The 13,081-nt window shown below is 34.9% G+C and overlaps 2 protein-coding genes and 1 pseudogene across 2 annotated transcripts; all 3 read right to left on the minus strand.

Moving 5' to 3' along the window:
• Positions 1-613: 613 nt before the first annotated feature.
• On the minus strand, positions 614-4,638 carry bpgm (2,3-bisphosphoglycerate mutase). Its single transcript, XM_056271038.1, has 3 exons — positions 4,576-4,638; positions 1,942-2,564; positions 614-1,263 (listed from the first exon to the last, which is right to left on the minus strand). Exons 2-3 carry the CDS (start codon positions 2,540-2,542, stop codon positions 1,085-1,087), a joined length of 780 nt encoding a protein of 259 aa, XP_056127013.1. The 5' UTR covers positions 2,543-2,564; positions 4,576-4,638; the 3' UTR covers positions 614-1,084.
• A 606-nt stretch (positions 4,639-5,244) lies between these two features.
• LOC130104488 (troponin I, cardiac muscle-like) lies at positions 5,245-6,853 on the minus strand. The gene is made up of 6 exons (XM_056271048.1): positions 6,716-6,853; positions 6,432-6,473; positions 6,187-6,318; positions 6,023-6,112; positions 5,757-5,930; positions 5,245-5,485 (listed from the first exon to the last, which is right to left on the minus strand). The coding sequence occupies exons 3-6, from the start codon at positions 6,205-6,207 to the stop codon at positions 5,396-5,398; spliced, it is 375 nt and encodes a 124-aa protein (XP_056127023.1). The 5' UTR covers positions 6,208-6,318; positions 6,432-6,473; positions 6,716-6,853; the 3' UTR covers positions 5,245-5,395.
• Positions 6,854-10,091: 3,238 nt separating this feature from the next.
• Positions 10,092-12,813, minus strand: LOC130104483 (troponin I, slow skeletal muscle-like; annotated as a pseudogene).
• Between the last annotated feature and the right edge of the window lie 268 nt (positions 12,814-13,081).

The following is a 13,081-nucleotide window of genomic DNA, read 5'->3' on the forward strand; positions in this document are numbered from 1 at the left end:
TATTATCTTTAAATATATTTATGGTAATAAAAACATTAGACAAAAACAAAATGACCTTTTTAAATAATTCCGTCCAAAATATGCTACCTGTAGTATATAACACACATATTTTTTTAACAATTTAAAATTATAACATCAAATTGAGTCTATTTTATATATATATATATATATATATATATATATATTACACTTAATAAAACTGATGGATTATGAATACGAATCCAATAACATTAGGTTTAATCTGTGCCTTGGAAGTCCAGACAGTTGAGTGAATAATTTGTGCTTGTTTATATTTTATTCAGCAATGACACATTAAATTGGTCAAAAGTGACACTAAATATAATAATGTTAAAAAAAAATTATATTTCAAGTAAATGTTGTTCTTTTTTTTTTAACTTTATATTTATCAGAGAATCCTGTGTCACAATTTCCACAAAAATATACTAAGCAGCACAACTGTTTTTAGCAAGATGAATAAGACATGTTTCTTGAAAGGATCATGTGACACTGAAGAAGACTAGAGTAATGATACTGAAAATTCACATTATATTATAGTAAGCAGTTATTTTAACTTGTAATATTTCAGAACATTACTGATTTTACTGATATATATATATATTTTTTTTTTTTTAAATACAGAATTTGTTAAATATTTGTATTGACCTACAATAACAAATTCTATTAGAAAACAACTAATGGATGCTATTTTTACCCAAAGGAAGGCACTGGTTTTCTGTGGCCTAAAATCCATTGATAAAAATAACAGGCTCAAATACAAGAGTTAACAAAAAATAACACCACATTAAATGATCATTTAAAAAATAATGTTATATCAGTATCTACTTCATTATTTGGTCTACAGATCTCCTGCTGTGACAAAATATATGCAGCAAGTCTGCATTTGGGATAAGTAACCATTGCCTGAATTCAAAATATTGACATATATCTCTTCTAGACTCTTAAAGTACCACTCTAAACAGAACGCCTACCTCGGACAGTGCTTCAGGACATACTGAACGACTAATGATCTTTCGGTGTGAACAATTCCTATCTGAAGATTCTGACATTTTCCTCAAGAAAACCCTTATTTATTTTCTGCAATAACCTTCCCTTGATCCTCCACCTTTTTGATGGCCGCCTGAATTTTGGCCTGGTCGCCCAGGAGCTGGCGTGGCTTGACCGGTCGGAGATTTTCATCCATCTCCAGTAAGACGGGAACTCCCGTGGGCAGCGTTACATTGACAATGTCTGTTTCCGATATATCTGTTGAGAAACACAGCAAAAGCATGTACATTAATTAGCATATTCAATTATTTTAGGTTTATGTTTTAATACCAACTTTATTGGTATTACTGTCCACTTTCTATGCTTTATTATTAATAATGTTTAAAAACGAGCTATGAAAATGATAGAATATTAAATAAAAACAGGATTAAGAGCAATTTAGTGTTTTTATAACGTGCATTTGAATGTTTAGGATTTACTGAAGGCCTATATGGTACACTAATGTTCAAAAGTTTGGGGTCTGTAAGATTTTTAAAATGTTTTTGAAAGAAGTCTCTTGTGGCTCACAAGGCTGCATTTCATTAAAATACAGTAAAATGGTGAAATACTGTTTTCTTACAATTTTACGGTTCTCAATTTGAATATATTTCAAAATGTAATTTATTCCTGTGATGCAAAACTGAATTTTCAGCATCATTTTCAAAGTAAGATATTTTTAAGAATGTTTCATGTGTATTTGTTCATATAATGAACACCAGATGCCACTGACTTTCACTATATGGACAAAATATCTTATTTTGTGTTCCACAGAAGAATTAACATTAGGGAACAACATGAAGGTAAGTGACAACAGAATTTTTTTTATTTTTTTTTATGCTCCTGCTGGTATAAAAACTGTTTAAAAAAAGCACACTGACAAAAATATTTATTTTTCACCTTCCAAATGTTTAAGCAAAGCCCTGCAGCTGTTGCCGTGTCCAGAGATGAGGATCGTTTGGCCACTCTTGATCACAGGTACAATGACATCATTCCAGTAAGGAAGAAGTCTGTCCAGCACTTCCTTCAGACTTTCCGCTGTGGGCAGTTCCTCTTTCGGAACGTCACACGTACTATATCGGCGGTCATTGTAAATTTCAGCGTAATAGGGATGTGACTCATGAATGGGGGGCGGCGTGATATCATAGCTACGCCTCCACAGTTTAACCCGTTCCTCGCCATGTTTCAGCGCCATCTCGGCCCGATTGAGGCCGATCAGGGCACCGTAATGCCGTTCGTTTAACCTCCAGGATTTTGTGACTGGGACCCACTCTTCTCCCATGGCCTCCAGCACCAACCAGGCTGTCTGGATGGAACGGCTCAGTAAGGAGGTAAAAACCTGGTCGAATCGATACCCGTGCTTTTTCAGGAGCCTGCCGCATTCTTGGGCTTCCACCACCCCGTTCTCGCTCAGTTTCTGGTCAACCCAGCTGCAGAAGCGGTTCTCCTTGTTCCAGGACCCCTCCCCATGCCGGAGCAGGAAGAGTTTGTGTTTGGACATCCAGAAAAGGCAGTATGGAAGCCTGAAAGAGATGCACATGCTGATATATACTCTATGACAAATCTCAACTGCTTGATTATGAATGTCAAAAAAATTATTGCCCAGCTCGAATCTGCGAATGATTCGATTAATGATGTTGACTTTATTCAACAATTTCTTGGAAGAGAAGAAATTGTTGAATAAAGTCGTTATTTTTGTTTGTTTTTAGCGCACAATAAGCATTCTCGTCGCTTCATAAAATTAAGGTTGAACCACTGTAGTCACATGGACTATTTTAACAATGTCTTTACTACCTTTGGGCCTCGAAAGTGGTAATTATATTGTGCGACATGAGGGTGAGTAATTAAAGAACTAGCCCATCAAAATATTATTAACATTAAAGAGCATATTGCAGGTAAAAAAAAAAAACTAAATTAATATATAACCTTGTATGAAAATACCATAAGAAAAGTTAATGCAGGATTTAAAATGTTTTAAAACGACATAAGGGCACTAATTTAGTAGATAAAGTGAGCGTTTCTTTGACTGCTCGTAAAAACGGCTTTTATTTCAACATCGCGTCATTTTACGTCACGCTAGGGAGCCTCAGCCTCGGCTCAGTGCAGAGTAGGCTGGTATTCAGTAAGGGCGGTCGTCAGTCAGTGTGTTTTCGGTAGTTTTTGTATTTCAATTTATCATCGTCATGGTAAATTATTGTGTTTGTGGAGGTTGCAAAAACTCCGGCCTGTCTGGACATCGAGTCCACAGGTTTCCTAACAAGAAAAAGGATGGTGCTGTCTTTCGTGCCTGGTGCGGTTTGTGCAGGTGAAGAGAGGGGATTTCTCTTCCGCATCGGCTTCGAGAAACGCGGTCGTGTGTAGCGTTCACTTCAGATCGGAGGATTATCATCCCGGCGATATGATGGAGTTTAATATGGGATGCCGAAGCAAGAATATTGATCGTCTTATACTGTACCAATGGCATCAAATAGTGTGATATATGTAACTTAGTCATGCCCTAAATAGAGGCAACTGATTGTTTAAATATTCAAATCTTTAATTTTCTGTTTATGTTATAACCCAGGTAAAAAAAATATGTATTAAAAATGTACTTGAGTATGTTTTTAGTACAATACAAATATACTCAAGTATAGTTTTTATACATTTAATAGTAGGCCTATACACCCTAAACATGATCATGTCTGCTGGCCTGATATACGATGGTAATAATCTGTACAATATTGTGAGCACAGTGTATATCGTTAGCGAACGTGTATACATCTATAAACAAACACTGGTCTCTCTCACCAAGACACCTGACCTGCTCTCCCGCCCGTTACGTCACGCCCATTTTCAGACGCGGAAGTAAAATGTTCTCACAAAAACGACTCCAGTAGCTTCTTTAGCGTATTTATATTTTAAAGAAAATCTAGTTCCTACATTATTTTTCTATACATTGACTCGTTGGGTCCTCTAACCTGCAATATACCCTTTAACATGGTTTTCTGTAAAGCTGCTTTTGAAAAAAAATCTGTAAAAAAAAAAGCGCTATATAATTAAAATATGGCCATAATATACTTATTTACTACAGTATGTACATGCAATAAAACATGATAATGAGTTCCAGTTACTTGTAGAATGACATTTAACTTTAAATATAACAAACTTAAATATAGTCACCCTGCATCTATCTATCTGGAGAACAGAACTGAAAGGTTAAGGGTCATGAACTAAATGTCAATGCTAATTTAATAAATGGTCTAACCAGCTCTGACCAACTCTAATATTTAAACGCTAAATAGAAAAAAAAAAACTTTCGTTCGCAGTATAAAATGTAGAAGCATCTAAATAGCGACCTAAAAATGAAACCCAGTAACGTTAGCGATCAAACTGCTGTATGACAACACTAGAACACAACTGAACTAGCCTGCTAGAATGTCATAATAATGAAATCGTACCGTGCACGCAAAAACGTGCTTATATTAATCATAAATCTAAGTGAAGATGAAAGAAGCTGTGAGCATTGAAAATGACTATGAATTACTACATGCTCACCTTCAGATTAGAAACCGCCCAGCCCAGAGAAGCTATACAGCCTTGCAACAGGAACTATCAGCAAGCAGCATCAACGAACAAAACGCGAGGAGGATTGAGTGACACATCTTTCATCCAATCAAATGCGTGATTCTCCACAAGATTCTCCTCTATGCGTGATTCTCCCATAGACTGTAAAAAGGATTCTCCACGTGTTTAAGCGGACAGTGGCGAATCGGAACTGCCGTTATTTTGAGGTTGATGACGTCATATCCAAATAGAACCGTAGTTCATTTTAATAAAGGAGTAATTTGTATATAATGATTACAACCTTATTCACCTAATTTATCAGGTAGGCCCAGTTACTTTATTTCAAATCATGTGTTAGAAGTTCTTGAATATATCATACGAGAAAGTGGTATTTGCTGCCAGAAAACTCTTACAGAGCAGCAATACCAGTCAGAAAACCTTGAAATAACTGTGAAAACAGTGAAAGCTTTATTGTTCCTCAATATTCACACATCTGATCACATATACATCTCGTTACAATATAAACATTATTATATAATGACAAATGCAATTATATTAACATAAATAAATGTTTTATATGTGTCATAAAGCACATAATGTTTTAATAGGCTATTTGAATTGATAACTGTGGTTATAACAATAGCACAGCTGCTTTGTGAATTTCTTTCTCTTGTTTTTTTAATTCATCCAGCTGTTTGTGGAATAAAACAAACACAAAACCACAATTAAATAGCAGTTAAATGTTGGTGTTTAAATAGCCTTTACTTCACATTGGATTTAATATGTGAAATAATTAATGATAAATAAATTATTAAGAAGTTGGTCCCGCAAACAGCTTCTTCCTGCCCTCCATGCCTGACATGGCATCCACATTTTTACGCCAGTCGGTCACTTCCTCTTTCTGTGTGGATTACAAGTAAATGCATATTTTTTAACTGTTATTACTTGTATTTACAACAACGTCATGTTTTCTTGAGCTATAGAGAGTGCACATTAAAAGTGCAATACATTGTTAATACTGAATAAATAATAAAATAAAACAATACATATACATTTTATTTCAAAATTATTATTTATTATTATATGATTATTGATGAAGTAACAAACAAAAAAGCACTGAATCCATAAAGTCTAAGTAGGATATTGATAGATGTGTTGATTAAATGTATTACCTTTTCCTCCTCCTTCTTCACAGTCTTGAGGTTAGCTTTAAAGTCGATGGATTCCTTGTGTCTGGCACCTAGCAGAGCCCCCAGCATGGCATCCGCAGACACCCTCACTCTCTTCAGGGCAGGTCTCTTCATTTTACCCTTCAGCTCAAAGATTTTGTGGTTTAATTCTGCAATCTATACCAAAAGCAGCAATGTAAATGAATGCATCAGTTAATGCTTTTACGTTTAGGTATTTTTAACGCAGTTTTAATGCAAAAAGAAAGTACCTCCTTATCATGTTTGCCAACTTTAGATTCAATGTCATATCGTTCCTCATCAACAACATCAATCTTTTGATGAAGGTCTTTGCACAGATTCTGTAAGCAGAGCATCAGCATGTAAGAAAGAACATTGTCAAAGGAATTCTGACAAATGACTAAAGAATAGCAACCTGTAGGTCCTGTATGGACATTCCAGACAGTTTGATAGGAGGAGCTCTCTCACTGAGCGTTTGCTCTCGCTCAATCTTTTTCTGTTCCTTCTCCTCCGCCAGCAGTGTGCTGGCCTTCTTCAGTATTTTGGTCTGCAATGCATTAAAATGAGGATGCATAGCCATTCATATGTAGGCTACATCATGGTAGTTGCTTTAAAATATATTCATACATAAAATGATTATACAAATAAATAGATACTAACCTTTAAAAATAACCGCCGAGATGCTGAAATCTTGGGCTTTTTCTGAAGAAGAGAGCCGATATGAAATGAACAACATTGTGACCCTGCCAGCTGCTATCTTATATAATAATACTGGAATTAAATACAGTGTTTAAATACTCACCGGACTGACACAGATAGAGCCAGGAAAGAAAACACATATATTTAACATATAAATGGATGTATAATTTCTATCTGATATTTATTATTTTATCATTTCCATAACATAATATTTGAATAATAATAATAAAAAGTTCCTAAAATACTTACGTTGCTTCAGACATGTTAGTGCCTTTGTTTTTTCCTGGAGGTTTAACAAATGAAAAGAAAAAGAAGACTTGTGTTCAGGTCCAAAAATCTAAAACAATATTAAAAATAGACTTCCTAAAAACAAGGAACATTCTGATGTAATGTCTATGAGAAAAAGGTAAGAAGCTAAGAAATCTACAACTACTGTTCTATCTTATACGCATTAATAACTACAAGTTGTCATAACCTGAAGGTCCTTACCTCTCAGATGATGGAAGTATGACTTTGTTTTGGCCAAAGGGAAGAAACACAGCAGATTTATAGATTCTGATGCTCACTAAAATAGACCACTGTCCGCACCATTATCATTGTCAAATGCTTCGCATCCCAGTCTTCAGAGCAGCTGGTGCTGAAATGCACTTTATGTTATGTAGACTAAGGGTGAGCACAACAATACTCCAGGATTAATGAGACTATATGTGTCCGGTGTACGCATTGTCTTATCCAATGTTGAGGGTTATGTAATCAGATTACTTTTTTCAAGTAACTAGTAATGCATTACTTTTAAATTTACAACAAGTAGTTACTAGTTACTTTGTTTTCCCATTATCCCCATGTTCAGAGAAATATTGTATTTTTAGATTAAATGTGAACATACATTTACTCATCTCACTTGCACAAAAACAGATTCAGTATTCCTCAAAATAAATAAAAACAGTGAAATGCAAATTCAGAATTTTGCCAATAACTAATGTTTTTGCTGCTGGCCTTCAATTATCCAATTCAACCATACTAATAAGCACAAATGACTTCAGATTAACACCACATTTGTGTTTCTTTTTATTGTTTTTATTGCTGAAGTCTGAGGCTTATTCATTTCACTTTTGGTGTGAAAGGGCCACTTGCCAAAAATATAATTTTTTTTGTTATTAAAATACAAAAAAGCAAGCCCATTCCAGGTGATAAAAAGTAACGCAAAAGTAATGTAACACATAACTTTGCATAACGCAATTAGTTACCTTTTTATGGAGTAACGCAATATTGTAACATAACTTTTAAAAGTAACTTTCCCCAACACTGGTCTTATCCAATTTAATCTGAACTAAATTTAAGTTTCATGTACAATTGTTCTTTTTGGAGTATACTGTACTTTGGAGTTTGTTCTTTTCATACAGTTTGTACTGTATATCTTGGGAAAAGAACAGTTTGATAGGCACATATCAAGACTTTACAGGAAAAGGTTAATAATCCTATCATATCCTATTTGAAAGGGACATTCAAACAATTTGTGAAGACATTTTATGTAGGAATATTACATGATATTGTCATATTTTCCTAAATTCTATTAATAATTCAGATCTGAAATAATATATTTTAATGTATATATTTTATAGGCGACATGAATGATATTTTCACAACCATCAATAAGGGACCTTAAGCATAATAGACTGACATTCTGGGTTTTTCTTCTTCCTGATATATGTTGTTGCAGGCTGCCATCAATAGTTCAAAAGAAGAACTGCAGCTGTATTAAATATGACAAAATGTGTAGAAAGTGCTTTTAATTTGAAAAACAATAGTGTAAAAAACATTAAATTTGGATTTACTGATCAGATTCTCTTTTCGGCATTCAAGGTCAGTACTGTATCAGTACATGGTAACACTTTACAATAAGGTTCAATTTGTTAACAGTAGTTAACGACATTTGTTAATTAGTTAATGAACTAACAATGAAAAATCTAAAGTTGTTGTATTTGTTAATACTATTTATTGGACCTGAGGTAACATGAAGGCTAACAATAAATAGCTAACAATTTTATTTTTATAAACTAAAGTTAATAAAGAAAGACTGTAACAAATGTATTGCTCATTTAATGTTATTAATGCATTTACTAACGTTAACTGATCCTTATTGTAAATTGTTACCCTGCATATCTAGAGAGATGTTTATGCAATAAAATATATAAAATAAAATGATGAAACAAAATACATATATTTTTATTTTATATTTTGTTAGTCTATAGGACTATTACTTTGTCTCTGGTATAGCTATTTAACATGGTTAACTCTTATTTCACACAAACAGTCTATTTATAAATGCATTCTATCTACCATAATCCATTACAATCACATAAGCCTATAACATTGTTAACTCTTATTTCACACAAACAGTCTATTTATAAACGCATTCTATCTACCATTATCCATTACAATCGCATATAACATTGTTAACTCTTATTTCACAAAACAGTCTATTTATAAACGCGTTCTACCATAATCCTCAGTACAATCACGACCGAAAACAAGATCAACATTCAATCTTCGTCACTCTCTCAGCCCCTCAGCGAACACCTTGGACAGAAACCATGGCCATGAGAGCAAAGGAATACAAATCTGAGAATAGATTTAATACAGTGTGAATATGAAAAGGCAACATCAAGAGGAAATGTTTTACACTTAAGCCACTCCGATTTTAAAGTTTAGAACTTGGCTTTTCGATAACGAAGTGCTGCAAAAAGCTTTCAAGACAAGTACATCTGGCTGCAACTTACAGAAAAGGGCGGGGCTACATGTGTCACTCCGCCCCATGCCTACTCTGATTGGCTCTAATGTGTTCGTAGTCTGTCATTCAAATCTATATGAACTGGAAAAGCTGTGCAGTTTCACAAGGCCTTCATTATAATAAAATAAAAAAAAACATTACCCTGTATCTGGCAATGTCCCTGAAATGATTGTTTTGCTATAAGCTGGTATTTAGGCTAACTCATGAACAACATTTAAACAAATATGTATTTATCCACAGCAGGTCTTCAGGAAGAGGAATGGATTATGAATTAAATGATTCACAAAATGTTACTCGGCTACTTCATATCACCATAGTATAAGAAAGGAAATTAAAAAGATGTAGGGCTATCAGAGTATCGTTTTAATTTAATTAACGTGAAAAGACACACTTATTTTAAGTATTTTTGTTGTTGTTGTTGTTGTTGTTGTTGTTGTAAGCAATTTCGGGTGCAGTTGTATGATAAATGACACTGCACTAATTTTACTTGTGTCGCATTAGAAACCTCACTTTTACTGGAGTAGGCCTAATATTTTATTAGTGTATCTCTGCTTCAAGTAGACTTCTCCACTTAAGTACAGGGTATGTGTACACAGTCCACCACGAATAAAGATTTCATAATTAATTTCTCTTGCCAATGCGGGATGAAGGCTAATGATGTGATTTTATCAGCCGCAAATGAAACTATGGAGAAAAAAATGTAATGAAACGAAAACTGCCCGTAGGTGGCGGCAAATCATTGTCTTAAAGAGTGAGTCAATCACTCATTCAAACGATTCGTTCGAAACGAGGAGTCATTATAGCCGGTCGCCTATTATGTACCTTTAGTTTTACGTCTGTCCAGCAGTAAACATCTTCTTTCTGCCCTCCATTCCTGACATGGCCTCCACATTCTTACGCCAGTCAGTAACCTCTTCTTTCTGGGGAATTCAAGGTAGAGACACAATTATGAATATTAGCACTGCTGTCCGTTTAATTTATTTGATATATTTTACTTCTATCATACACTCTCCTCTTCTTTCTTCACAGTCTTCAGGTTAGCTTTGAAGTCAATTGACTGTGAGTGTTTGGAGCCCAGAAGAACACAAGCAAATGTTCAGCCGACAGTTTCACTCTCTTCAGGTTAGGCCTCTTCAGCTTGCTCTTCATCAGATCTTCTGATTCATTTCCTGTATCTTTATCAACACAGACCACACATGTTGCACCATAACGCAGTCCTTTGACCGAGCTGCTAAGCTAACTGTTCGATTCAGTGCTAATAGTACGCTTCATCATTGAGAACTGTTTATCAAATGCTGATGTTTTTCTTTCCTCTTTGTCATTTTTGGCCACCTTAACGCCAATGTCATAGCGTTCCTCATCAATCACATCAATCTTGTGATGCAAATCCCTGCAAAGTTTCTACACACAAAACAGTGTCAACAAACTCAAATATGGTGGTAACACTTGATTCGAAGCCTGTCTTATTAGGATGCATTGGTTTTCATGCTGTAGAGCAGGGATTCCCAAAGTGTGGTGCGCGCACCCCCAGGGGTACGCGAGCTGTCACCAGGGGGTGCGCGAGAGGAAAAATGCAATGGCGGTCTGTCTTTTTAAATGGGATTTTTTCCATACAAAAAAAAACAAACATGAACTGTAAACATTTCCTTTGTAATCGCTTATATTTTAAATAAAAAAAACTATTATTTGTTAGTTTTTAATAGAAACGTATAAGACAGCAGCTGCTGTCTTCTTCTAAACACTGCTCTGCACACGTTATCAACTTCTAAATTCAAATGTGCTTTCGCGCGTTGGCTGGCGCTTAGCCAGTGCTGTCATAGCCTATATCACAACTATTGAGTGTTTTCAACCACATAATGTTTATTTTAAGTTTCAGACATTTAAATATACATAAGTACTAGCAAAACAATGATTTTGATTTTGCTGATATCTATGGATAAGGCAATAATAATCATTTTTATTATAAGATGACACGTTTTATTCATATCAGATACACATTGTGTAGAACGTAGCTTCACATTTTACCCTATTCTTCTCCCAGTTCACCAGCCTCTTACGTTCATGTATTTCGTGAGAAGGGGAGAAACTGACGTGTTGTAAATCCAACAGATCCGATTCTTCTCTGAACTGTGGCACAAACTAACATGACGTCGCCCATCGCGCATACAGCTCAACTAACGCAATCGTTATGAAGGCGTTTAAACAACACAACGCGTCCACTTACACATATTTGACAATCGGAATATCAGTGTTTCATGCTATAGCTAATACATTTGTGAATATTTTTGATAAAAAGGAAAAATGACATAAAAGCAGATCCTCATTCATTCAGCGCTGTGTTGTGGTTGCGCTGTGTCCCGTGACAAGCAATGACGCGTCACCATGGAAACATTAAAGTGACAAATTCTAAATAACGGTCGCATTGGTGTGAAAGGGTTAAAAGTGGAAGCTTGTGCGTAGCTTTGTTGCATTATATTGAAACTTTGTTTATGTTGTTATTGTCATGTGTGTTCTGGTTATTTGAGCATGATAAAACATGAGTCTTTATATGACAATAAAACAAAGCTTTGTTGCGTTTAAAAAAAAAAAAAAAAAAATTAAGTGGGGATTGGGGGTGCGCCAACCCGGTTGGGACATAGAAGGGGGTGCGCAAGGAAAAAAGTTTGGGAACCGCTGCTGTAGAGCATTTCCAAAACTGGGCTTCATGAGGAAACTTCAGGTGGTTCGAATTGATGAAAAGCGATGTATTTTTTAAGAAATGTATTAAATTATATATATATATATTATATTTAAAGTAAACTTAAACTAAATAAATAGGCTAATTTTAAAATAAAACACTCAAATTTAATATGTTATATGTTTTCGAAAAATCATTGCATCCAAGCAACATTGAAAAATGCCTGTGCTATTAAATACAATAAAATGTTAACTTAAGATCTGAGAGGGTTCTTCAAGTAGCCTAAATGCTTTAAGTCAAAGGGGGTTCAGCTAACAAAAAAAGTTTGGAAATCCCAGCTGTAGAGTAATACATTGTATAGCCTATAATAAATAATGGGAACCAATAAAAAGTGCAGCTTGGACATTCTGCTAAATAAATTGTTAGGTTTCACAAAATAAAAAAATGTCATATAAGTTTCTAAAAGGAAAAGAATATGAGATGGCTAGAATAAAGCCCTAAAAACATGGTGAAAAAAAACAATCTCTCACAAAACTTTTACATTCTTTGCAAACTAATGGAAAGTTTCTTGGGGCAATGCAAAAGTTGAGGGGACAATTGCTTTGCCTTTGTGCTCTGCGAAGGTTATGAGGGTCAGGGTGAGTAAAGATGACAGAGTTTTCATTTTTGGGGGGTTAACTATCCCTTTAAGTTGTATAAATGGTGTTCAATGATCCATTTAAATGATTTAATTGTAACTGTAATTCCTTTACTGACAGGCCAGAAAGTTTGATGGGAGGAATTCTTTCACTCAGCACTTGCTCCCTCTCCTTCTCTTTATCCTGCTTCTCTACTATCAGCATTTCCATTGCTGTACTCAGCAGCCTCATCTTCATGATGACAGGTCCATTGTAATCACGTCAAGGAAAAACATTGATCACTTTTGGTATGAATGTAGAATCTCATAAAAGTAGCAAATAAAGTGCCTTTGTTAGAGTTGGCCCTCACCTTCAACCCCAGCCGGCGGGCTGAAGTTATCTTGGGTTTTGGCTTTGGTTGGGGACTTGGGTTCAAGCAACCAGTGGAGCATATAGATAGAAGACAATGTTGATAGAGACACATGACAGATATCATAATTAAAATAGTTGGTTATTACTGATGAAG

This window comes from Rhinichthys klamathensis, unplaced genomic scaffold (assembly GCF_029890125.1).
Source record: "Rhinichthys klamathensis goyatoka isolate OS25496 unplaced genomic scaffold, OSU_Roscu_1.1 h1tg000310l_1, whole genome shotgun sequence".
Taxonomy (NCBI): domain Eukaryota; kingdom Metazoa; phylum Chordata; class Actinopteri; order Cypriniformes; family Leuciscidae; genus Rhinichthys; species Rhinichthys klamathensis.

What these genes read in the sequence shown, in the direction of transcription:
- bpgm (XM_056271038.1), bottom strand. Translation starts at nt 2,542, where the DNA reads ATGTCCAAACACAAACTCTTCCTGCTCCGGCATGGGGAGGGGTCCTGG. An exon ending in TTTGCTTAAACATTTGGAAG is followed by an intron (nt 1,264 to 1,941) that starts GTGAAAAATAAA and finishes GTTTCTCAACAG; the next exon opens with ATATATCGGAAACAGACATT.
- LOC130104488 (XM_056271048.1), bottom strand. Translation starts at nt 6,207, where the DNA reads ATGTCCATACAGGACCTACAG. An exon ending in TGTCCATACAGGACCTACAG is followed by an intron (nt 6,113 to 6,186) that starts GTTGCTATTCTT and finishes CTCTGCTTACAG; the next exon opens with AATCTGTGCAAAGACCTTCA. An exon ending in TGAAGAAGGAGGAGGAAAAG is followed by an intron (nt 5,486 to 5,756) that starts GTAATACATTTA and finishes TAATCCACACAG; the next exon opens with AAAGAGGAAGTGACCGACTG.